At 36.3% G+C, this 26,035-nt stretch overlaps 1 protein-coding gene across 3 annotated transcripts in view; it reads left to right on the forward strand.

Moving 5' to 3' along the window:
- HIPK3 (homeodomain interacting protein kinase 3) overlaps window positions 1-26,035 on the forward strand; it is a 96,612-nt gene that overhangs the window by 65,142 nt on the left and 5,435 nt on the right. For 2 of the 3 annotated variants that reach the window (XM_082844002.1, XM_082844003.1), the window contains exons 3-14: window positions 5,280-5,403; window positions 13,851-13,970; window positions 15,105-15,191; window positions 15,685-15,869; window positions 16,939-17,098; window positions 17,513-17,636; window positions 22,205-22,326; window positions 22,946-23,067; window positions 23,159-23,320; window positions 23,477-23,539; window positions 23,834-24,130; window positions 24,421-24,561. In XM_082844002.1, the coding sequence (XP_082700128.1) occupies window positions 5,280-5,403; window positions 13,851-13,970; window positions 15,105-15,191; window positions 15,685-15,869; window positions 16,939-17,098; window positions 17,513-17,636; window positions 22,205-22,326; window positions 22,946-23,067; window positions 23,159-23,320; window positions 23,477-23,539; window positions 23,834-24,130; window positions 24,421-24,561 (1,707 nt within the window). The remainder of the gene's footprint in view (window positions 1-5,279; window positions 5,404-13,850; window positions 13,971-15,104; window positions 15,192-15,684; window positions 15,870-16,938; window positions 17,099-17,512; window positions 17,637-22,204; window positions 22,327-22,945; window positions 23,068-23,158; window positions 23,321-23,476; window positions 23,540-23,833; window positions 24,131-24,420; window positions 24,562-26,035) is intronic. The other variant, XM_082844004.1, reaches the window with a different exon arrangement.

Genomic DNA, 26,035 nt, shown 5'->3' on the forward strand with positions numbered 1-26,035 from the left:
TATGAAAGGAAAATTGACCCATTCTGACTCAGGGCAACATTTCCTGGTTTTGAAAGACACACACCCACTCGGTAGTGCTTACATATGTCCAAGTACTGATCCACTGAAGTTGGGGTTGCTTTCTTTCTTGGTACCAAACTTCGCATTCTTAAAATACTTCGCCATCTACCTATTTATGCTATAGATTTGTAGTAATAGACAATTTCCAAACGTTTGAACCTTATCTCAATCGTGGGGCTCACACATTCTTTCTGGTATCTTCTTGTCAAAAGGAGAGAGAAGCATGTAGCTATACACTTGTATGTAGAGGAGTATCATCAAGAGAAGCCTGGATAGCTGTACCTTTCATTTTTACTGAGTGACATTTCTGACAGAATCATCAGAATCTGGCCCTTAGTTTTGTCATTTCAGAAATTATTTGATCAGTGTCCTAGACTTGACCAGACCTGGGTTCTGTCACTAGATTCTCAAGAAACTGAAATGTAGCAGCATTATGCTAGTTTATTAACTTTAATGAGAAACGTTAGGCAGACTAAATAATCAAGTTGGCCTAAGCATTCTCTGTATTTGAAAAAATAAGTTAGGAGTCATATTATGATCACTGTTTTCTTGATGGCCATGAAATCATCACATGAGTTCATAGTTTAATGGCATTTGCAGGGATAACCCAGGGCATCTTTCTCTTATAAGAATATAATTGTTCCTAGAACTTGACATATTGAGTTCCTGAACTGAGACATCCCTTTTCCTAACACGGCTAGGTTTCTCTGACAGTAATTGAATTTTCAGCTTAAAAAAGTAAATAAAAATGAAATAAAGTAACTCCACTAATAGTTATCTTCTTCTCTGAGTGATGGTATTTCACTGTTCTTAATTGAACCATCTACTGCTAACATTCTTTTTGAGTTCTCTAGCAAAAGGCCCACAAACCATTCAGAGTTCAGTTTACCCACTTAAAACAAAATTTTTTTTAGCTTCTCCACTTTACCTGTATGTTATACCAGTGTTTCAAGGTTTTAGAAAAGCAAAAAAAGATTTGGTCTTAATGAATATTGATAAATTTTATTAAAGGCATATGGCAAAAAAGGGAAACATGGCATTTTATATATAGATTGCCTTTGTTACCATATAACCTAAATTTTTGAGTTGGTTTGTGAATTTGACACTTGCCTTCTAATTGTGAGTTATTATTTATAGAGTGGTGAACAACAGGTTTAGTTATACTCTCCGTCCAATGGGCATGTTTAATGTGTGCCTTGCCTGTCTACAAAAGTACAAATGCTATCTGTTCCCTGCTATATCCTGTAGCTGCTCAGAGGGGAGTTAAGTTAGATGAGAAAAGAAGTAGAAGAATTTCCTTTAGGTGTAGAACAAAAGATTTATTTTAAGAGTGGTCCATAAATTAGAATTTCTGCTGTGGTCATTTATATACAAAAGTATATTTAGCCCAGAGGAATAATTTGAGAGCCAATTAAGATACAACCAGAAAACTAAGCTTTATTCATTACTGACAGATGGATATATTATTCTTTAGTGCATAATTTGATTTTAAAAGTTTATTTTATTGTAAGACTGGCCAGCAGAGCTCTGACAGCTCTGGCAGTTTCATCTAGATTGTAAATGCTTAACGGTATTGCTTTCCCACCTTTTTACATGTGATGATACATACAGAAAATATAATGTTTTATGGCATGCCACGGTAAACTGGAGAGAATTTAGGCACATTTGACTCAGACTTGGTGAAGAAATTTATTACATTTTCTTTATGATATGTAGTATTATAAAATAAAATACAAAAGCTTTTGGGAAGATAGTTGTGGCAGCCTTGGAATTGTGCCATTCGGATCCACTTCAAGAGAACCTCCTGTGAAGAGCAGTTAACTGACAGCCTCCAGCTGTTGTGCCTTTAGGTAATGCATCAGTGCTCAGCAGAGGCCCCTTTGCTGCTGGGCTGCTCTCAGCCAGTGACCAAACACAGTGGGGGTCCTAGAGTTGCGATGTTCTAGTTTGATGGGGAACTAGCCTAGCAGATAATTTTTGCCTTGGGGACACCCCATTGACTCTGCCAAGATTTTCTCTTAACAGCACTGCTGTTGGAGGTTCTTTCCACCCAATTCTTCCTTTGCACCTCTTTCACAGGTGTCAGAACTGCTCAAGGTCTGAAGCTCTCTTCACCTATTCCTTCTTCCTGTCCCTGTGTATCCTTCAGAGACATTTTTCCGAAGAAATTTCTTGCATGTCTTGTCTGCTTCTCAGAGGACTTAAACTGATGCAATAATACATAATGACTTTGTATAAAACTTGCAGTTAAAATTCTTTCATTTTTTAAAATGAGAAAGTTGAGTTTGCTTACATAAATACAACTTTTGAGTCTTAGATTTGTATTTGAAGTGGTTTTATACAATTCCTAGTCAAGAGTTTGAAAAAATAACTCTATATTCTTGTCACTGTCACCTAGAAACTTGGCTCATTCATTAAATGGTAACAAATGGCAGAAGGAATTCATCACTCTTTGTCTAGTTGACAGAAACTCTTCTTAATTGTTAACCAGGTTTCAAATAATTTTGGTCTCTTTAAGTTGAGTATCCTAGATACTATCATTTTGTTAATTTTCTTTCATTACCAAATGCAATGTTGAAGTTTTCTACAGTAGCCAATTTCAAGACCCATGAATTTTTTATATTAATTATTTCAAAATAATCATAATGCTCTTATACACAGCTATAGCTCAGTCTTATTAATAAGTCTTCAGGATTCAAAGTAGTACATGATTAAGTATCACTAGTGAATCTCATTTACTCCATATTTTTGAAACAGGCTGCCTTTTGCTTTGAACCTTTTAAAGTACAGATTAGTATATACCCTTTATAAACTCTTGTGTCCATTTCTCTTTCTTTCTGCCTAGACTTCTGTTCTTTGAGGCTAGTTCAAACCCACATTTCACACTGATGCTTTCTTTCCTTTGTGTGAATCAACCTGTGTTGGCATGACTTATCCGAGAAATGTTTACTGAGTGCATATTCTCTGCTACGTTCTGCATATAAAATAGTGAACAAAAAAGGATAATATCTCTCTATATTGTGAATATATAAGATTGATAATTTAGTGTAACCTATTTTTTTCTCTTTTTACAATATAGTTTAGCATTTGCTTATAGCTGAATGTAACTCGTGTGTACATCTACACACTTGCTGAGTATTTTGTCAAAAGAATGAAGAACTTTTATAACTATGTTTTAAGGTTCTTTTATGCCTCATAATATCTCCCCATGACACTTACTTGTTTTTCACAAGTACTTGTGCATTAAGAGCCTACTGAATCTTAAGTATTAATTATAGCAGAGGTGTTTAGGAGTAGAGAGTCACTGGACAGATCCCAAATCTATGGTAGAAAACAATTTGTTTATTATCCTTTGAACTTATTCTGATCAGAAGAGCTGTAGGGAGGAGATGGAATAGTTTTCCCATTGAGTCTAGTGCTTTGGTTCTTCACTTTGGCCATGTATTGGAATCACCTGGGGAGCTTTAAAAACTACTAATGCCCACCTCCCATCCCCAGAGTTTCTGATTTAATTGGTATGGGGTGTGGCCAGGACAAAGGGATTGTAATGTGCAGCCAAGATTGAGAACCACCACATTAGGAGATAGTGACAATCAGCACTCTCAGTTAAAAAAAGTTAGCAGAAGGCTTATTTTTTTAAACTGTATAAAATATACACTGAGAGATCCTGGGAACAGTGCCATCCCAATAGTAACGAGGACCCATAGCTCATTGAGGGAGTTCCGACTGGTCAAGTCTGGGAAAATTAGAGCATCAAAATAAGTAATTATAGTAATGGATTATAACCCATCGAATAAAATAGGAATCCATTATACTTACATAGGTAAATACATGAATAAATTGAAATTGGATTATTTGTACAGTCTCAAATTGAAACTCCACAAAATGCTTCATTACAGAGGGAAAAGGAGAAACTTGATAGTGGAGAAATCTAGCAGATACCATGTTAAGTAGTCAGAGTGAATATTATCAGTAGTGGAGCAAATCAAAATTTTGTACCACCTGATAGCATATAATGAGAAAAAAACGCCATCACTTTTTAAACAGTTCTCCCAAAGATCTATAACCTTCATCTAATTACAAGAAAACATCAGACAGACCCATACTGAGGGACATTCAACAAATAACTGACCTGTAATATCTTATGCCAGGGTCATAGCAATCAAGGAAAGACTTGAGGGACTATTCGATATTGGAAAAGACTGAAAGGGATATGACAGCTAAATGCAGTGCATGTTCGGAATTGGATTCTTTTTCATAAAGGACGTTATCAGTGTAATTGGCCAAACTTGCAGTCCGAGGCTTAGACGGTGGAGATGTATCAGTATTTGTTTCCTGATTTTGATGATTGTATTGTGATTATGTAGGAGAATATTCTTGTTTGTAGGAAATACGAAGCATGCCATTATTTGGCAAATTACTCTCAAGTGGGTTAGGAAAAAGTATTTATTGTACTGTTCTTATAACTTCTCTGTAAGTTTGAGACTGTGCAGGGTGACTATGATTGTATGACTTTGTATTTAGAGAACTCTTAGAATGTTAATTTTCTTATGGAAAAGTCATGTGAAGTAGCAACACAATTTATCGGGGAATTGTATCTTTCATGAAATAATGTTCCAAATAATCAAAGCTCTTCAAGTGGTAAAATGCTTTTTTAACTGTTTTGATGTATGCTGTACTTTTCTGCCTTTTAAGGCTGAATATATTGAACTTGGTCTTACCTGTTTTGGATAACAATTAGCCCAGTTTTTATTATTATCTTCTGAAGTAATACCCACATCTAGATCCATGGTTAGCCTTTGGGGTTTTGTTTTGTTTTGTTTGGGTCTTATCTTCTGGTGTCTGGCTTTAAGTTCTGTTGGTGTCATGGTGCATGTATTTTTAATTTGTCAGTTCTCTTTCTAGTGTGTTATTTCTAATCTCCTGTAGTCTCAAAAACAAGATCTATGCTTTTCCTTTTTTTACTGTCATGTTAGTAAAACTCGGATTAAGTATAGATATTTTATCATAGCAATGTTGTACTCATAGCACCCCTTGAAATTTAATTCAGGATTATGGCTAGATTTCAACAAGTTCTGGAAAATGAAGAATTACTATAAATAGTAGATGATTTCGCTCTCATTTTACAAACTTCTCTGAGAATATCAGGTGAATTGGATAATTTTAAAAGAAAACCGCTGATTGATTGATTGATTTTTTTTTTTTTTTTTAAATTTCAGAGCTCCAGAGATTATATTGGGGTTGCCATTTTGTGAAGCCATAGACATGTGGTCACTGGGATGCGTGATTGCAGAATTATTCCTTGGATGGCCTCTCTACCCAGGAGCCTTGGAGTATGACCAGGTAATAGAACTGTTGTGATAACCCAGTAGAACTGGTAGAATGTAAAGAAAAATAATAGACTTACAGGAATGCATTTTCCCAGGTATACAATACATGTGAGACTCCTTTTAGAATAAATTGGCAAAACCTTGGATCTAACGGAATTTAAATTCAGGACTCAAAACAAAACTTGATTTTTAAAGTGTTTTCATAAACAAGGGTATAATCCACAGGCCTGAAAACCTTTTGGGAGAATTTTTTTGGTACCATTTTTATATTATAGATATATAAAGGGCTGGACTGTGTCCATTTAAATAATAGTGCTTTGCTTGGGTGACAGACATCACTTGGGTGATGACAGCTGAAATGTCAGCTTCTCCCAAGGAATAAAAGTCATCATAGCTACTGGTCTTGAACCAACAGCCTTTACTGGTCTTAAGTACCTCAGTCACCCTAACCCTCTTTAGTATTTTTAGCTGTTTTTGGTGGTGCTAAAAGTCTAGCTTAACATTATTGAAATGACTCTCAATAAAATCCAGCAAATCACCTCACTACACACTTTTCATGGTAGTTTTCAGGTGTGTTCATTAGTCTCTCTAAGCTACTAGACAGTGTTGTTTGCTATTTACTTGGTTTTTAATATCAAGATTCTTTTTTGGGTAATTGTTATCTTCTTCACTATTATTTGAAAGTTTCATAGCATCTCCCTTATTAGAGAGAGATATATATATATACTCAACTCATATTTTAGTAGAAAATGTTAGTCAGAATTAACAGTGGTTACATATATTTTGTCTGGCTTATATTTTTATTTAAATGTTATACTATTTAACTTTCAAACATGAAAAAAAATAGAACATTTTAAAGCACACATAACTTGTAGCAAAATGCCTGATTTCTAAGATTTAGCTTTCTGTATAAAAGGGGATATGAGAGGTAGTTAATTTAGTGACTTAAATGTTGCTGAGACGACCCTAAAAGTCATTTAATATTAATTATTAAATTAGATGTTATCATTAACTTTAATCTTATCCTCTTCCAATGACTTTCTACCCATAAAATTTCTCTTTTAGGCCAGGTGTTTTTTTAATATTCTCTACTTTCCCCCTCCATGTTGAGCATTCCTCTTAAAATACCATTTCTATAAAAATTTCCATACATTCTAGTTTCCTTCATCTTTTTACCCAATCATTAACTTTGATGCAGGTACCAAACTGTTACTAGTTTTGAAAGAGTTAGTGATCTAGTTGGAGAGTCCCATAATCCCTTAGCTGCTGAAGTACTGAGGTACCTGTCAAATTGTAGAAATACACCTTTGGCTTTGTGGACCACAATTTATGACATGCATAGTACTCTGGAGCAGGACACCATCTAGTGGCAATATAAAGGTCAGTTTGCTGTTGTACTCTGGATTTGGACTTTACAGTTCTAGTGTTGGACAACTAATGTTGATACTGAAAAGGACCCTACAGATTATCTAGTTACTACCCCTTCACATTTTATAAAGGAGAAAACTGAGGCCCGGAAAAATGAAATGACTTGTCAAAAGTTACAATGGTAATTTAACACAAAGTCCTGACCAAAGCTCAGTTTTTCTAAAATCTGTAATAGATTTCTTTTTTTTTTCTAAACTGGGAGGTGTTATCTGATCCAGATTCACAATATTTTCAGAATGTATATTACTTTAATTCCAAATGGGTACAGTAATTGAAAAATGTTAATAGCATACAGCATCAATAGCCACACGGTTATCAATTCAGTGTTTTAAAAGGTATTTTCCAAAATATATGAATACAAACGAATAGGAGTGATGTGTTTTTTGGTTCCAATCTTGGACTTCATACTCATTTTCAAATATGATGCTTGCTGTAGAGGTTTTGATAAATGTCTGTTTTCAAGATAAGGGCTATCCCTTTATTCCTAATTTTAAGGTTTTTTTTTTTTTAAGGAATTTTGCCCTTTTAAAAAAAATTTATTTATTTATTCATTCATTCATTCATTTATGGCTGTGTTGGCTCTTCGTTTCTGTGCGAGGGCTTTCTCTAGTCGCGGCAAGCGGGGGCCACTCTTCATCGTGGTGCGCGGGCCTCTCACTATCGCAGCCTCTCCCGCTGCGGAGCACAGGCTCCAGACGCGCAGGCTCAGTAATTGTGGCTCAAGGGGCTAGTTGCTCCGCGGCATGTGGGATGCCCCCAGACCAGGGCTTGAACCCATGTCCCCTGCATTGGCAGGCAGACCCCCAACCACTGCGCCACCAGGGAAGCCCTAAGTTGTTTTTTTTTTAAATCCTAAATTGGTTTGGACTCTGAAATGCTTTTGTGCATCTATTAAAATATTCACGAGTGGGGTTTTTTGGGGTTGTTTTTTACTTTAGTCTATTTATGTGGTTGAATTTCATAAAATTTCCTCAACTCCCTGGATTATGATCATCTAATTAGGATGTAAAAGGGCACGCCTCTGTCTGTTATCTGTTTCCTATTCTGGGCATCAGCTGCCATGATATACTTGGATACCCAATTGGGGTGTTGTTGCTATTTTATTTTTTTAACTTATCTTTTGCCTTACAGTGACAGTACAGTGGGCAATAGTAGTAACATTACTAATTAATACTTATCGAGTTCTTTTGGGTGCCAGGAACTGTCTACACTTTAACTCATTTAATGTTCACAACAACCCTATGAAGTTTTATAGATGAGAAAGTTGAGGTGTGGGGAAGTTTAATAAGCTTGCCCAATAGTCTAACACGGGCAGTCTGAATCTAGAAGCTGTGCTGTTGGCAGTAGACCTACAGTACTTCTGCAGTACTTCTACAGTACTTCTACAGTACTTCATGGATAATGATACTTTCAAGACACTAAGAGTCCAGCTGAACCCTGCTCTAGTCTGCCCTAGCTCCCTGGCACTGACCCTCTTCCAGACTCCACCTCTACCCTACCACTGGCAATCTGCTATTGCTCGAAGAGGGTTTTCACAGTCTGTATATTAGTTATTCAGATTCATCAACCTCCATTTGTATTCTGTCTCCAGATTTGAGTTCTAGGGAAGGAACCAGCAGCCTATGCTAGTTTATTGTTTTGTCCCGTGATAACTTTTTTTAAAAATAAATTTTTAAATTTTTATTTATTTTTGGCTGCGTTGGGTCTTTGTTACTGAGTGCGGGTTTTCTCTAGTTGCAGTGAGCGGGGGCTACTCTTTGTTGCGGTGCGCAGGCCTCTCATTGCAGTGGCTTCTCTTGTTGCAGAGCACAGGCTCTAGGCGCGCGGGCTTCAGTAGTTGTGGCTCACGGGCTCTAGAGCACACGCTCAGTAGTTGTGGCAAATGGGCTTAGTTTTTCCATGGCATGTGGGATCTTCCCGGACTGGGGCTCGAACTGTGCCACCAGGGAAGCCCCCGTGATAACATTTTGTACAAATATTTATCTCTCAGAATATATGTTGTACAAGATATTCTTCTTCTGTTTTGCTTTTGTTAATAACATTGCTTTTAACAACAGGAGTGTTCGTATATTACAAATATATCAGCATTATTTATAAAGAGTGGAAGCCCAGCCAGTTAATTTGGAAATTCAATTCAACACAAGCACAGAAATTCTGTATTTTATATCTCTAGCAACAGCTGCAAAATATTATAAATCTAAAATTGATAGAACCAAAAAAAGAGACGAAGCCACAATCATAATTAGAGATTTAAAGCACATTTCTTTCAGTAATTGATAGAGAAAGTAGATAGAAAAATATCAGTAAGAATATAGAGGATTTGAACACATGATTAACCAAGTTGACCTAGTGATACAGGCATAGAGCACTACACCCAATACTACACACAAAACTGCAGGATACATACTTTTTTTTTTTTTTTTTTTTGGTATGCGGGCCTCTCACTGTTGTGGCCTCTCCCGCTGCGGAGCACAGGCTCCAGGCACGCAGGCTCAGCGGCCATGGCTCACGGGCCCAGCCGCTCCGTGGCACATGGGATCCTCCTGGACCGGGGCACGAACCTCTGTCCCCTGCATAGGCAGGCGGACTCTCAACCACTGCGCCATCAGGGAAGCCCAGGATACATACATTTTAAGTGCACATGGAACATTTACAAAAATAAAGACTTTCTGTGAAATATATTGTAACATCTCTTTCTTAACCCTTGTTGATATGTCTTTTGTGTAACCTATATTTAACCCTGTAATATTGTTTTTTTTCAAAGGAGGTGAAAAAGACTTAACAGTATACGTATAGTATACTTCAAGGCCAAATTTGAGTCACCAGGAAAAACTTTTCAGACTATTTAAATTCTTTATTATGGGCTTTGTGTTCTAGCCCTTTAATCATCTGTGTCATCTCTTAAAGTCTTTCCAAGGCAATTTCTTCTTTGAATTTTGGATTCTACAACTAGGCACTGACCATGTTGAGAATATATTTTGTCATATGTGCGTTTTATTTCCTTTTGTATACAAATGTATTTACTGTGTATGTGTAGAGGAGGCTGCCCTGTGAATTGGTACTGTGCTTGGATCCCTTCCTGTCTTAATTGTAGGTATAGTGTCTCATTAGTGCTATATGTACTCAATTTGACTTATATTTACTGGGGAAACATCAGTAACATTCTAGGAAATTAAATAATATTTTTATGGATGAATGGACAGTATTTACTTGGTTGATTGTTCTTGAAAAATGTTTGTTAGAGTTTAGGTAGAATCTTATCCAGAGCAGCCGAAAGCCTGAATTTATATTCAAATTTTATTATGCTTGGTAATATCAAATTATATCTTATGTAAGAAGAATAGAGCTCACTCCAGGGGTGGGGGTGGGAATCTTTAAAGAATTCTATTTTGTCAAGCTATTCAGGTTTCAAAGAGACCTTCTCAAGTTGGCTCAAGGAAAAGTTCATTTATTTTTGTGTGGACTATCCAAAAATCCAAGAATGAGCTTTAAAATGACTGGATTTTGTGAAGTCTGGAGTTGAAGGTACTTTTAGGTTCAAGGCAACACTTAGAGAAATTAATAGGCTTTGGTAGAATTTCACTCTGGTGCTCGATCTTAAGTATAACTTAGCTGCTCTTTAAGTGCTTTTATCTGTTCTAACCTGCTACTCAGAATTCCTGCTCACTCTTAACTCTGGTTATGTTAACGTGGTCATCAAACTCTAGCTCTGCCTTATAACCCTTCAGCTCATCCTCCAACAGTATCTGGAATTTCTTAGTTTGCGTTTCTGACACTGTAAATCTGATTTGCTTAGCTTAATTCTAGTTGAGTTCACAAGGCAAATTTATGAAGTAATTGCTTCTAGGTCAGGTCCCCACCCTTCATCCACTGGAGACAGGAGGGGCATACAGATGGAACAAGTTCTTTTCAAATGACTGGCAGGCATTACGACCAAAAATAAACTTGGCAGGTTCATTTGCCGTTTTGTTTTTTCAGTGCCATCTCAACTTCTTAGGTATATTAATTGCTCTATGGTATTCTCTTAGCACTTTGTTTTTTTCTTTATAATGGCATTTCCTAGTTTAATTGCAGATTATGTGCTTAAATATTTATTCTACTGAATTTTTTGAATAAATTTTGAAGATTGGCAACATTTTATTGTTCTGCATAGCTTTAGCATCTGACCCATAATAAATGCCCTGTGTAAGTTTGTTGAAATTGAATTGTTGAGCACCTTTCTTACCATCTGCGATACTCTGACGCAACATCAAGGTACTAAGCTCTTAGTACTTTTCATTTTCTGTTTCCGTAAAACAAGGAACTCAGGCACTTGGGGGATGTGGGGTGAGGGGGAGGTACTGCACTTTAATGTAACGAAACTAATTTGTAAGGTGGAGATTTTAGTTATTTCATGTAAAATTCGGGATACAAATATGCATGAACATAGACTCTTGTTAGGAGGCACGTAGTCTAGCAGGGAAAACTGACGTGTAAAAATAATTGTAATGTAGTGTTATAAATGCATTAAAATTGTTATGTTCTAGGTGTGATGGTAGCACAGAGGAAGGTAATTGCCTCTGTTTTGGATGGTTAGGCATAGCTTTACAGAGGAGAATTTCTTGAATTGAGTCTTGAAGAAGGAACAGTAAAAGTTTGCCATGTGGATTTGGTGAAGTGGCAGGGAGGGGAGTAAGGAGGGAGAGGAACAGGGATGTTGATAAGTAGGGGTTAGAGAGCAATCTAGGAAAGAGAAACTAACCCATGCAAGGTTTAGCAGGTGCTAGAGGGGGCTGGAGTACAGGAGCATGTAAAGAGCCCAGAAGAGAGAAAGCTGGAGGGCCTGTGTGCCATGTTTAGAGACTTGGAATCCATCCTGTAGGCAGTAAAGTAATTTTATCCAGGGGAGTAATAATCAGATTTTCATTTTATCAAAATGGCTGTTAGCAATTTCTTGTTCTTAGCAGTGTGAATAATGAATTGGGAGTGAGTGGATGGGGTCATTAGGGAGGCAGGTAGACTAATTAGGAGGCTTGTGAGATTGTATAACTCAGAATTGAAGAAGACCTGAAAGAGGAATGGGGAGGAGAGACAGTTATGAAAAATACTAATGAGGTAAAATTGTTACGGTTTTGGATGTTGGGTGATGAGGGCGAGGTACTTGTTGGGCATAAATTTCAGGTTTCTGATTCGGGTGGTTGGTGGTAGTCTCCAAAGGGGGAAATACATGAGGATTAACAGGTTTAAGGAAAATCAGTTTAGAATATGTTCACTTTGAGGTACCTAAAGGCCTGCCAGATACAGAGTATCAGTAAGCAGTTGGATCTACAGCTCCAGAGCTAGAGATAAATATTTAGACATAGAATTAGAGATAAAACTATGGGCATGTGGGGCTTGTAGAGGGAAAGAAGACAGATAAAACTCTAGAATGCAATGCCATATAACAAATGGAGGAAGGCAGTTAAAGAGTGCCAAGAAGTAGGAAGAGAAATAGAAAAGAATGATGTGGAAATGAAAGGAACAGAGTTTTCAAGTTATTCACTTGAAAATAGCCAGTGGTGTTGAAGTAAGATAAGGATTAATATGTGACTATTAAATGTGTCAGTTAATAACAGGACATTATCATTTCGTGAGAGTAATAGTAAAATTCCAGTTGTTGTGTGTTGAGGTTAGAATGGAAAGTAAAATATAGACCACTATTTTAATGCTTTTAACTGAATGAGAAAAGTGTTTTAAATAGTTAAGAGAGTTTTTGGGTTTTTTTTTTTGTTTGTTTTTAGGCTGGAAGATATTAAACATTTTTGTAGATCGAGGGCAAAATCTCATACAGAGGAAGAAATAGAAGATGCAGGAGAGGATGGACTAGTTGTATTTGAGGTTTAAAAAAAGAATCCTGTGTTCTCAAACACAGTTTCAAGGGGTTAAGCCTCTGTTTATTGCCTGTGCTGCCCAGTTGTTGATCTGGGGAACAGATATTTGAGGGCCACCTATGTACCAGACACTGTCATGGGTGTACGTGTAAGAAAACAAAACAAAGTTCTTCCCTCATGAAATGTACATTCTACTGCAGAATGGGGTAAGAAAATACAAAGTAAATGTACCAGAATATCGGATGATAAAAAAGCACAGTAGAGAAAAATACAACAGAATAAGTAGAGATAGGGGTACTAAGAGGGGAGAGCTTGTTCTTTATTAGTGGGGCATGAAAGGCCTCATGAATAAGGTAACATTTGAGGTGAGAGCTGAAGGAAGTGAAACACTAGCCATACAGATGTCTGGGGGAACCGTGTTCAAACAGAAGGATGTTAAGTTCAGAGGCCCTGAGGCTGGAGCTTTTCAGTGTCCTCCTGAGAGAGCTCATCTACACTGTGTCCTCCTCTACTGACTCAAGCACACATATGCCAGTGACATAGATGCATCCCCTCCAGTGCTCCCACAGCCCTAATTCACCACATCAACTTGTCACTAAGTCAAGTAACTTGTCAGTTGCCTGTGTAGATTTCTCCAGTTTCTCCAGTGGTTTCCCAGTATTGCCTCTCAGAGTAAAATCCAAACTTCTTAACCTACTGATAAAGCCCTTTGCCTGCTAGATCAATTTCGTCTCTTGCCATTTCTCCCTTAGTGAACTTCAGTCTCTGAATGTGTGGATGTATTCTTTTTATTTTCCATATTTACTCATATTATAACCTTAGCATAAATCATAATGATTCAGATTTTTTTCCATTCCTTCAGGGCTGACAAACTGTTTGTTCTTTTTGACCCAACTTGAGCATCACCTCATCTGGAACTTTATATGACTACAATTATTTTATGTGTCTCTTCTTTGTTTTTCCATAAGGCATGTATTTATTATACCTGTATTATATCAATATATATTACGCTGTATTATAATTGCTTACTTGTATGTTCCCTACTGGACTGATTTCTTAGGGCACACACTGTACATCATTTAATTCTTGACCTAACATCTACCTTAGTGTCTGATATAGTTGTTCAATAAATATCTTAATGCAATAAAAGAATAACTCTTCTGTTTTGTAAATTATTTTTCAGATTCGATACATTTCTCAGACTCAAGGTTTACCAGGAGAACAGTTGTTAAATGTGGGTACAAAATCCACAAGATTTTTTTGCAGAGAAACAGATATCTCTCATTCTGGTTGGAGATTAAAGGTAATTCATTAAAAAAATATTTAGAAAAACATATTCTAAGATGCCTCATGTTCACAGATAATACCCTCTGTGCCTATTTTTCTTTCATTGCTTTTTTTTTTTTTTTTTTTTTTTTTTTTTGCGGTACACGGGCCTCTCACTGTTGTGGCCTCTCCCGTTGTGGAGCAGAGGCTCCGGACACGCAGGCTCAGCGGCCATGGCTCACGGGCCCAGCCGCTCCGCGGCATGTGGGATCTTCCCAGACTGGGGCACGAACCTGCGTCCCCTGCATCGGCAGGCGGACTCTCAACCACTGCGCCACCAGGGAAGCCCTCTTTCTTTGCATTTTTTTCTTCTTTTGAATTTTCATTTTTGACAATCCCCACCCCCCACTTTTAACGAGGAGAGTCCTTTCTGAATACCTTAGCTCATTCTCTAACCTGGCAGCACAATTATTAACTCACTTTAAATAGTTTAAAAAAATTTTATGTGTATCATTTTGTGTTGTTTATCTTCCCTACCCAGTTCTACATTTATTAAGCTTTATAGGACAGGGATTGAATCTAACCACTTACTACATAACCCAAGTACCTAATTTATTCCTGGGATTAGTAAATCTTCAATGATTCACTTTAGTTATTTTGTTAAGGATTTTATCATATGTGTAATATTTTTTGATCTGAACCTGAACTTCTCATTTTTTGTATACTTCTAAAAACTTACATTTAAAAAAAAATTATTTATTTATTTTTGGCTGCATTGGGTCCACTCTTTGTTGCGGTGCGTGGGCTTCTCATTGCAGTGGCTTCTCGTTGCGGAGCACAGGCTCTAGGCGCATCGACTTCAGTAGTTGTGGCTCGCAGGCTCTAGAGCGCAGGCTCAGTAGTTGTGGCACACAGGCTTAGTTCCTCCGCAGCGTGTGGGATCCTCCCGGACCAGGGCTCAAACCCGTGTCCCCTGCCTTGGCAGGTGAATTCTTAACCGCTGTGCCACCAGGGAAGTCCCAAAATTACATTTTTGATAGTTATTCTTTTGAAACTACTACTTGCCTTAGAATATTCAATATATTAGGCTAAATGTGCCAGAATTGAAGAAATAAAGGATTTACAAATGGTGGGTAATAAGATATTTTCCTTCTCTGATATATTCGATAAGACACTGGAAGAACATGAGGCTGAGACAGGAATGAAGTCTAAAGAAGCCAGAAAGTACATATTCAACAGTCTGGATGATATAGTGCATGTGAGTACCACAGACACATTTGTCAATCTTATGCTTAAGTTGGTGGAGTTGAATGCCAAGAATGCCAAAACACGTTAATCATTTTCTATATGACATAGAATGCTTGCTGTTTTTAAGCTTTTCAAACAAAATTGATTCTGAGGTTTCAGGGACTAAATTGCATTTGTCTTTATCACATACTTAATTTGTATTATTCAAGTATTTTCTTTAAAAAGGAAAACTCTAACAGACATGTTTCTTTTCCTTACATCTCTCTAGAAGTGGGTATTTGTTTAGTTAAAAAAAATTTTTTTTTCCTGCTTTGAATGCTCTTTGGTACCTCAAAATATTTTTGAGGATTTGTTAAACCCAATTGTTCTTTCTTATTTCAAAATAATTGTAGTTCTTTGTTCTTTCCTGTGTTGTGGGCTTTTTTTGTAAACTGTGAGACTTTAACATATACTACCTTGTATGGCTTATTTTTAGTCGATGACTTGAAATTTTGATTTTGCAGGTGAACACAGTGATGGATTTGGAAGGAAGTGATCTTTTGGCTGAGAAAGCTGATAGAAGAGAATTTGTTAGTCTGTTGAAAAAAATGTTGCTGATTGATGCAGATTTAAGAATTACTCCAGCAGAGACTTTGAACCATGCTTTTGTTAATATGAAACATCTTCTAGATTTCCCGCATAGCAACCAGTATGTTACTCTAAAATCTTTTAAAATGATTCTGGAGAAATGATAATGCTGTTTGTGGTAAACCAGTGTGTTAGAAAAATGATTCAATTTCTTCATTAAATATAAGTAAACTGAGTAAAAAGAGGTTAAGCTAACTTGGCCAAGTTCACATAGACAGTAAATTGCAGAGTAGAAATAGAATGCAAATCTAAATCACATTCCAATGTTCTTTTTCCAAAATAGCATACTGAGGATGACTGAGTGATGTCGTTTTACATGACATTCTTACCTTAATAACCAGGCATATTTATAGTTAAAGGAAGTGTTAAGTTGTTCCTCCCTCAATTTTGAGTCCTGCAAACTCCATTTTCAATTTCCTTTCACAGCATTTGCTTTTCTTGTCCCCCTTCTTTCCCCTCTGTGTTGTGGAAGGAAAGGAGGTTTTTTTTATGGGTTAGTAGAGAAGAGTATATGCCCAAATTGAGAAGGACTTAGAAGAGTTACCTTAGGCAAAGCTTGTGAATTCTTTGAACCCCAGTCCTCTTTTTTATAGGCTGAAGAGAGTAAAGTAAGTGACTTAAAATAGCTTCTTTTAATATTTTTAAAATATTGAATGAAGGAGGTAAAGGAACAAACTGATATTCGTTATTGTGAATTACAATTAAAATCGATGTTTTTATAAAGCCCAACTAGTCTCCACACCCACAGTACTTAAAAATGTCTAATGATTTCTGTATATAAGTACTTTGAAAATAACGTAATAACCACATACATGGTGCCATTAATCTAGGGATGTGGAGATCTAGAAGTTTAGAAAAAAACTATTTAGAGTAGGGGTCATAAAATTATAACCAAAAAGTGCTCACTATTGCTTTGCTGTCTCAAGAAAATATTCCAGATATAAGTATATTCTTCTGCTTGCTTTGAAATTTGATCTTACAGGATTTCCTGGTAGAAATACTGTTGGAAATATGCAGATTAAGTGCAAGCCATAGACTTTTTTTTCCTTTTGGAAATAATTTTTAATCTTAAACTACTCTAAACATTAAAAAAATAATATTACAATTACCTTTCGATTTTTCTTTTGCAGTGTAAAGTCCTGTTTTCATATTATGGATATTTGTAAGTCCCATCCGAATTCATGTGACACAAATAATCACAATAAAACTTCACTCTTGAGACCAGTTGCTCCAAGCAGTACTGCTAATCTGACAGCAAATTTTACTAAAATTGGCACATTAAGAAGTCAGGTAAGAACTTATAGTATTTGATAATTTATGCTCCTCTTTTTTTTTTTTTTAAATGATTGCTGATTTGCTTTTGAAATATGCAGAAGTTTCCATGTCAGCAGTTAGAAGTTTCAGTGCTGATGAAGTCTTACTATGGCTGTTCTGTTAAATCTCTAATATTTCAGGGTAACAATTGGAGCATATCTACTCAAATCCATTTTTTTCCTTCACCTTTTATTCTTTCAGTATGATCTACCTGCCCTTCTATGTCTCAACTCTACAAAAAGTAGACTTCAGTAAGATCAATTTCTGGGTCCATTTTTATCATAGAATTACGATTTATTGAAATGCATTTGATTTCTACTTATAAAGTATGTGTACAGCAATTAGAAGCCTGCTCTGTATAATGAATGCCATGTACGTCTGTCGTTTCAGGCATTAACCACATCTGCTCATTCAGTTGTGCACCATGGGATTCCTCTGCAGGCTGGAACTGCTCATTTTGGTTGTGGTGATGCTTTTCAGCAGACACTGATTATCTGTCCACCAGCTATTCAAGGTATTCTTTTATTTAAATTACACTTCGAATTTAGGCATGCATTACTTTAAAATAAGTTTAGGCATCTATTCATTAAATATACTGCATGGGTTTTGGTACGTTTACTGCTACATTTGAATTTAATTTAAGCAGGTCAGTAGTCTTTAGACCAGTGATACTTCTTGACTGCAGCTCCACTGTAGTCATCATTAACAAAATGGACCATATGACAGTTGTATTTCCTGTAGAGTCTAGCATGATAACATACCTTAGTGGAAATTAATGAACTTGGAAAGGTATGGATTGTCCTATACTGGGTATAACTGCTCCAGATGTTCAAGTAAGTACTTATCTGCATGTCATCGCTGGACATTACAGTGATTGAGAGCTCAGTTCTTTAAGTTTTGGTCAGAGGATTTCTTTCCTAAAATATTGTAGTCTTGTTCTTTCCCCATAGCTTAGTTTGTTTGTTTGTTTGAAGATTGATTTTGATCAAATTGCCCTTATTTAGATAAAAATATAGAATCAAATCCTCAAGTGAGATGGTGACAGAATACCTTTGAAGATGCCATAAATTTTCACACTGAGGAACTTCTTAGTGGTAAAAGGGTGATGGCAGTGAACTTTTTGACTGGAATAGCTAGCATAAAGCCCTCTTTCCTAGGTCCTTCGGTAGCGTTTTGTCCTTGCTAGGCCGTGACATCTAGTTATATCTTAAAATCAGGAGATTGATTCCAAATGGACCGGAAATGACTCTTTGAAGCATGGTGGTAATGCTGTATAGTGTAAGTGAGAGCTCTTGGTGCTAAGTCGGCCTGGGATCTAGTTCTCTTTCTGCTGTTTGCTCTGCTATCCCAGACAAGTCTGTTAACTTGCTTCAGCCTTTGTCAAAGAAAACAGACTGAATAGATACTATCTTGATCGTTTCCAGCTGTAATATTTCTGGATTCTGAAGGTTATATTTGAAATTTTTATTTCATTTAAGGATGTGAGCAACTTTTTAAAGTTTTTATTTTAATCTTCCCCACAGTGCCTAACAAAGCACCAAAAGTATGTTTGTTGACTTGCTTGGCTGGTAATGAGAGATGTGAAAACATGGCTGCTCTTTAGCCACTTTGGTTCTACCAGGGTAGCTTTGGTCTGTTATCTGTGACAGTGACCCATGGCTGGTTTGGTAATAAAAATACCTATATCATATTGTCAGCACTCTTAAAGATGCTGTTGTGTTTCTTTGTTTTTCTTCAACTGTTTATTGTAGAGAGGTTCAAAGAATAATAATGTCCTTTCTCCTAGATTCAACAAGTATTAACATGGTGTATTTATTCTATCTGTCTGTTACACATACACATACTGTTAATAGTAAGTCATAGACATTTTACTTCTAAATACTTGAGCATGCAAGACTGATGCTTTTTTGTTTTTCAATTAGTTACTACGTAAGTGGTATCTTGACCAATACATTTTCATTTAGATGAGTTTTTAATCTGTACTAATAGATTCTTAGGTTCTAATGATCTCTTCCGTGTACCAAAATCCGTTTGGGGGTCACCTACCTACAGTGTGGTATATTTCATCAAGATTTGGAATAGCAGGGAATTCCCTGGCATTCCAGTGGTTAGGATTCTGGGCTTTCACTGCTGGGGGCCCCAGTTTGATCCTTGTTAGGGGAACTAAGATCCTGCAAGCCGTGCGGCACAGCCAAAAAAAAAAGATTTGGAATAACAATTTTTTTTTTCAGAGCTACCTTCTGTTTGTACCAAAAGGCTTTGTGGACACATTTCTAAATACAATTGGGCATCATTCTTAAAACATTCAATGAGGTTAGGCAAATCTTTTATCTTTTTATGTAGCTTATAATTAATAAACGGTTAGTAACCTTTCTGTACATATGTTAACAGCTGCAAGTGGTTCCTAACAAGGATAACAGAAAGAAAAGGAGATACTTTCAGGCTCATTAACTCATCAAATGTGAAGAACAATAGTTTTAGAATTAATAGTGAGAGAAAGCAAAATATTTGTTCGCTTGAAGAACTAACAGGTGCAGTTGCAGCAGCATAACAGGCAGGCTCTGTAATATGTTGTCTCACTGTTTCTTATCTTAGTATAGTGTCTGCTTAGAAATGAAAGTTTTCCCTCTAATCCATTTTGGCATCTCTGTAGAAAATCCCAGTATTGACCTTCTTACCCCTTTACCTCATAATGTGCTAATCCATTTCAAAGAAACATATTTAAATGATTATTGGGTAGCAGTTATGGTACCATTATACTTCGGATTTTAAAATAAAATTTATGTCTCTTGTCCTTCACTTTAAATTTTTTACCTTGGGTCTACACTGTTTAAGTTCATCATGCATTTCATATATTTTAGATACTATAGATATAACATGTAGGCATAGCTATATGGATGCCACATTCCTAATATTGTGCCATGTTTAAAGTACAGAAGACTTAGACAAGCTTTCACTTAACAAATTTGAGTGTAGGTTGTTGTATTTACTAAAGAAGCATTTAACATTATTTGGCAATCTGAAAAGCTACTTATTTATCCCCTCTGGATGAAAACTGCTATTTTAGAATCAAATGCATTCCAGCAAAATTCTCCTCTGTTGTACTAGAACAGTCTTTAAACTTTTTGTGTCATGCTTTCCAGGTATCAAGCAAATGTAATCGAAGATAAAAATTTTAGCCAACCCAATAAGCATATAGAAAATTAGGATCTGAACCCACTTTTTTTTTTCTTATTTTTTTTTTTTTTTTGCTGTACGCAGGCCTCTCACTGTTGTGGCCTCTCCCATTGCGGAGCACAGGCTCCGGATGCGCAGGCTCAGCGGCCATGGCTCACGGCCCAGCCGCTCTGCGGCATGTGGGATCCTCCCTGACCGGGGCACGAACCCGTTTCCCCTGCATCGGCAGGCGAACTCTCAACCACTGCGCCACCAGGGAAGCCCTGAACCCACTTTTGAATTTGATTTAAAAAAAAAAGATTATAGGAGAATTCTTCTTGTCTTAAGGCATTGATTACGAGGAGAATTTAAGGGCAATCTTTTTTTGGGGGGATTTAAGAATTTGCTCTGTGATTTCATCCTTATCAAAGTGAGGATGCTTTTTTCTCTGATGAGATTCTCTATTGCTGCAATATATCTACACAGCCTGGGTGTGCTCATATTCCATTCCTTGGAGAATTTGCTGATCAAGACATGCTTTTTGGAAAGAGTAAGAAGGTCAGTTTAAAAAAATAACTCATAGATCTTTGTAGATCTAATTCACATGTAGCTCTTTCTTTTCTTTGTCTTTTTTTAACTTTTTTTGGCCATGCGCTGCAGCACGTGGGATCTTAGTTCCCTGACCAGGGATCGATCCCTCACCCCCTGCACTGGAAGCGCAGAGTCTTAACCACTGGACTGCCAGGGAAGTCCCTCACATGTAGCTCTTTAGGTGGAGTTCAGAGGGTAGAACACCCTGCCAGTAGGATAAGCACCTCTGTGAAGAAAATAAACACAATAAAATTCTCCTTAGAATTATCACTTACAAATATTTGTGCAATAAAAAGTATAAGGTTATTTTTCAGTAGGAAAAAAAAATAATTGTTTTAAAAAAATTTTTTTTTAATGACTGATCACACAAGGTCACTTTTATCCAAAAACTGATTATGTTTAAATGATCTGCCAGCCCATATTGAAAGTAAGTACAATATAATAGACTGGAATTATGAAGTAGTGAATTTATTCTAGTAAGTCAGCTTTCTAATCTTAGGAGATATCCCTAAAATCTTGTTAGTCAAAGTTCTTAGTTGGTGTAATACTACTTTACTCTCTTAAAGTTTAGTACCATAAGACTTAATATTTGCAAGGTGCTCTTGCAATGTATGACACAGACATATTAATATTAACAGGATTAACGTGGGTAGTAATCCTGCTTTTTAATTTACCTAGAGGGTAAGCAAAACGGAACATGTTTGTCCTGGAGTTCCAGTAGCTCTCCACTAGAAATACTAGTAGATTAAACCACAATGATAAATGCTTAGTTGTATCATATAAGGCAGAAAAGTTTGTTTTTTGCTTTTCCTTTAGAGGTTGAAATGAGTGTGCCATCTTGAATTTTATTGAAACATGTAAACCATCATGATACATTCCTCCTTTGATGACGTGTATAAGATCCTATCATAGTTTTAAAGAAGAAAATACCAAGCATAGCTAAAAGTTTGTATGAAAAGATGAACATTTACCTGCTAGAGGATAAGGATGTTGAGCCAGATTCACCTTTCCGTGTCTTACCAGTGGCAGAACTTTCTAAAAGGAAAGGAAAGCTATAATAGCAAACTTTAAAAGGAATGGGACGTTTCAAAAACAAATCATTCAACTTTGAAAGAGTAGCTTTATAACAATTTTTGGAATGAGGTACCACAAGGTAGATAGACAGTATCTCACTTTCCACATAGATTGCTTTCTAATATTATGAAAATTTTATGCAGGGAATTTTTTCATAATCCTAATAAGAATTTTAGCAATTCATAAATTTAAGAGTTTTATAAGGTAACTCAGAGAAAAATTTTTTCTTTTATTTGAGAACTGTTATTTTCTATTTCACAGGTATTCCTGCAACACATGGTAAACCCACTAGTTATTCAATAAGGGTAGATAATACAGTACCCCTTGTAACGCAGGCCCCAGCCATGCAGCCACTACAGATCCGACCAGGAGTTCTTTCTCAGGTTGGTAATAATTCATTATTTTTACATATGTGCTGTCCTCCTTTTACTCAGGTAGAGGCACTAATCCATTTGTGCTGTTGGAAACAATGAAAATGACCTAGATGGGAATTCGATCCTTGTAGATTATTGACTTTAACTTTTATAATTATTTTATAATTATTTTTTAATTATTGAATTTTTTTATTTTTAAAAAATTTTTAGTTTTTTTAAACATCTTTATTGGAGTATAATTGCTTTACAATGGTGTGTTAGTTTCTGCTTTATAACAAAGTGAATCAGTTATACATATACATATGTCCCCATATCTCTTCTTTCTTGCGTCTCCCTCCCTCCCTCCCACCCTCCCTATCCCACCCCTCTAGGTGGTCACAAAGCATGGAGCTGATCTCCCTGTGCTATTCGGCTGCTTCCACTAGCTATCTATTTTACGTTTGGTAGTGTATGTATATCCATGCCACTCTCTCACTTTGTCCCAGTTTACCCTTCCCTGTCCCCTGATCGTCAAGTCGATTCTCTAGTAGGTCTGTGTCTTTATTCCCGTCTAGAAGATTGTTACTTTGAGTTAACTTGTATCATACTAGTTTTTCTTTGTTTTTGGTTTTGTTTTTTGCTGCAACAGACATGGTCTGGTAGAACACAGCAGATGCTGGTTCCTGCCTGGCAACAGATAACACCCATGGCTCCTGCTACTACATTAGCTTCTGAGGGTATGGCTGGTTCACAAAGGCTCGGAGACTGGGGGTAAGTTAAAAACAAGGGTACTTCTTTGTGAATAGTTTGCAAACTAGATATGGTAAAGTAGGGATTCAATTGTTCTAAATTTTCTCCCTAGGAAAATGATTTCACACAGCAATCATTACAGCTCAGTGATGCCACAACCTCTTCTAACCAATCAGATCACCTTATCAGCCCCTCAGCCAATTAGTGTGGGCATCGCACATGTTGTGTGGCCTCAGCCTGCCACCACCAAGAAAAATAAACTGTGCCAGAACAGGTTGGTATTGATATTTTAACTTTCCTCTGCATTTTGAAAATTAATCATTAAAATAAATTTTGCATGTACACCAAAGGGTCACTCTGTTGTATTCAAAATGACCTCTTTGATAGCTTTGTTACAAACACTAAGCCAGCTCCCTTCTCAATTTCTCAGAGGTATTTTGGTAAAACTAATGGAATGGGAGCCAGGAAGAGAGGAAATAAATGCTTTCAGTTGGTAAGATTGTCTTTATTGCCCTTTTGATTTATTATCTACCTATAATTTTAGACCATTTTGGATACTCAGATATCACATTTACCAAAAAAAAAAAAAGACCATTTGAATATTTGTAAATGCAATCTACACTCATATTTCTAGAGGTATTTTATATATCACAGACTCATCTGTATGTTAGTGTGTTATAATCTTAACAAGTGAAGGTTTGCATTGTTAATTATAACAAGCTGTCTTAGAAAAATGTCATGTATATATTTTGATTATAGAAATAACACATTGTTCCTTTGATTGCAGGAGTAATTCATTGCAGAATACCAATATCCCACAATCAGCATTTATTTCTCCAAAGATAGTAAATGGGAAAGATGTTGAGGAAGCAAGTTGCATAGAAACACAGGACAATCATAACTCAGAAGGAGAGGCAAGAAATTGTTGTGAAACTTCTATCAGGCAGGACCCTGATTCATCAGTTTCAGATAAACAGCGGCAAACCATCATCATCGCTGACTCCCCGAGTCCTGCGGTGAGTGTGATCACCATTAGCAGTGACACTGATGAAGAAGAGACGTCGCAGAGACATTCGCTCAGAGAGTAAGTGCCAAAAGCAGTTTCCCGCGATTTTCCTGCCTCCTTCAATAATTATGGCACCCTCTGCTGCAGTGGGAAGAAAAACTTTGTGATTTATTACTTGTCTGTTCATGTCCTTCAGAGTAAACTTCCTGAATAGCATTTAGCGTGATTACTATAGCATTTTTCCTGTATTATGAGGTTTAGATTTTTGTCTTAACTGTTTCATATCCTTAATTAAATAATGTAAGTTTTGGCTACTTGGGAGGTATGTTCTCATTTTTGACCTAGTTTTCCCTTCCCTCTTTACTTAGATGTAAAGGTAATCTGGATTGTGAAGCTTGCCAGAGCACCTTGAATATTGATCGGATTTGTTCATTAAGTAGTCCTGAGAGTACTCTGAGCACCAGCTCCTCAGGACAGTCCAGCCCATCCCCTTGCAAGAGACCGAACAGGTAAAGGAATTTCAATAGCAGTACATTATAAATACTAAGTCTACTAAAAAGCCTATGATTTCTTTTGTTGTTGTTTAAATTAGTAAGTACCTGCCAGTTTACCACAGTGACTTCTCTCTTGATCATAATTTTTGAACTAGATCACCTTTTTATAAACTCAGGTTTTAAGTAGTAATTTTCTTTACTATTACAGAACAGATCTAAATGAAAAATTGAGGTTCTAATAAATGATTTTTAAAGAATCATTTGTTTTGAAAGGGTGAAAAAGCCACATTCTCAACTCCAGCTCCACAGACTACTATTGTAATTTAAATTTGGAATAAGAACATATACTTCAGCAAAATAAAAAGGAATGTTTTGCATAATAAAGTAATGACCCACTGTCAGTAGAGTATTTGCTGATTTTTTTCTCTCATAGTGATTCATTTGCACGGTTTCATGCATATTTCCTTCCTACCCTTCCTTTTGGCCAGGGACATGCCTTGTCACTAAAGTAGTGAGCTGCTCCTAACCTGCATGAGGTACTAACGCATTAAGAGATGAGCCATAAAAATTTCAGTGAAATACATTTGATTTTAGCTTTTAGAAATTCTTTTTTTTAGTGGAAACAAAATTTGAAAAAGTTCAGCTTTAATTTTATTCGTCTTCTCTTTTTTCCATAATCAGGAAATATGGTTTTGAATAGTTTGGTTAAGCTCTGTGGAAGCATAAAGAAGTATTAACACATCTTCTTCTTATAACTTGTTTATAATGTGGTTTGGAAGTTGATATTATACATACGTATATGTAAATACACACATACATGTAACATGTGTATATATATATAAATAAAATACAAAGATTAAAATATACATATAAAAAGAGATGCTTCAAATTGTTAACTATGAAGTGAGTAGTAAAACAATATAAATGCTGTAGAAATCCCAAGGAGTTGGGGGGTGGTGGGCAGGGCCCAAGGGTCAGGGCGAGAAGAGAAATGGGACACTGGCTAGACCTTCAGAGAGGTGGGAAAGACCTTTCAGATAACTGGTTAGTTAAAAGGACCCAAATTATCACTAAAGGCACACATATAACATTAGAATTTAATCTGAAATATGCAAGTTGCATGCTTATGTGTTTGTACATTTCGTTTCAGTTATCCAGAACAGCACCTCTTTTGTAGTGTCTTGATGAAATCTTCTGTAATTTATAAATGGGATTTTATGAACTGTGACTGAGGATCAAGTGGGAAGGGAAAGGAGGGAAAAATAAGTGCCAAGAGTGTGTTCCTAGATACACAGAATTAGGGTTAGCAGTCTGAAAAGAGAATTAATGTGGGAGTCTAGGAAATCTATGAAAAATGTTTTTTTGATAAGGAAGAAGTTGTAATTAGGTATGAAATAATTGAATAAGATTCTTATCAGTTTGCTGGGAGTCTGGAAATTATTTAACTTTAGATTTAACGTTGAAAAACATTGTTCATAAAAATACTTTC

Source organism: Leucopleurus acutus (assembly GCF_964270905.1).
Source record: "Leucopleurus acutus genome assembly, chromosome: 8".
NCBI lineage: Eukaryota > Metazoa > Chordata > Mammalia > Artiodactyla > Delphinidae > Leucopleurus > Leucopleurus acutus.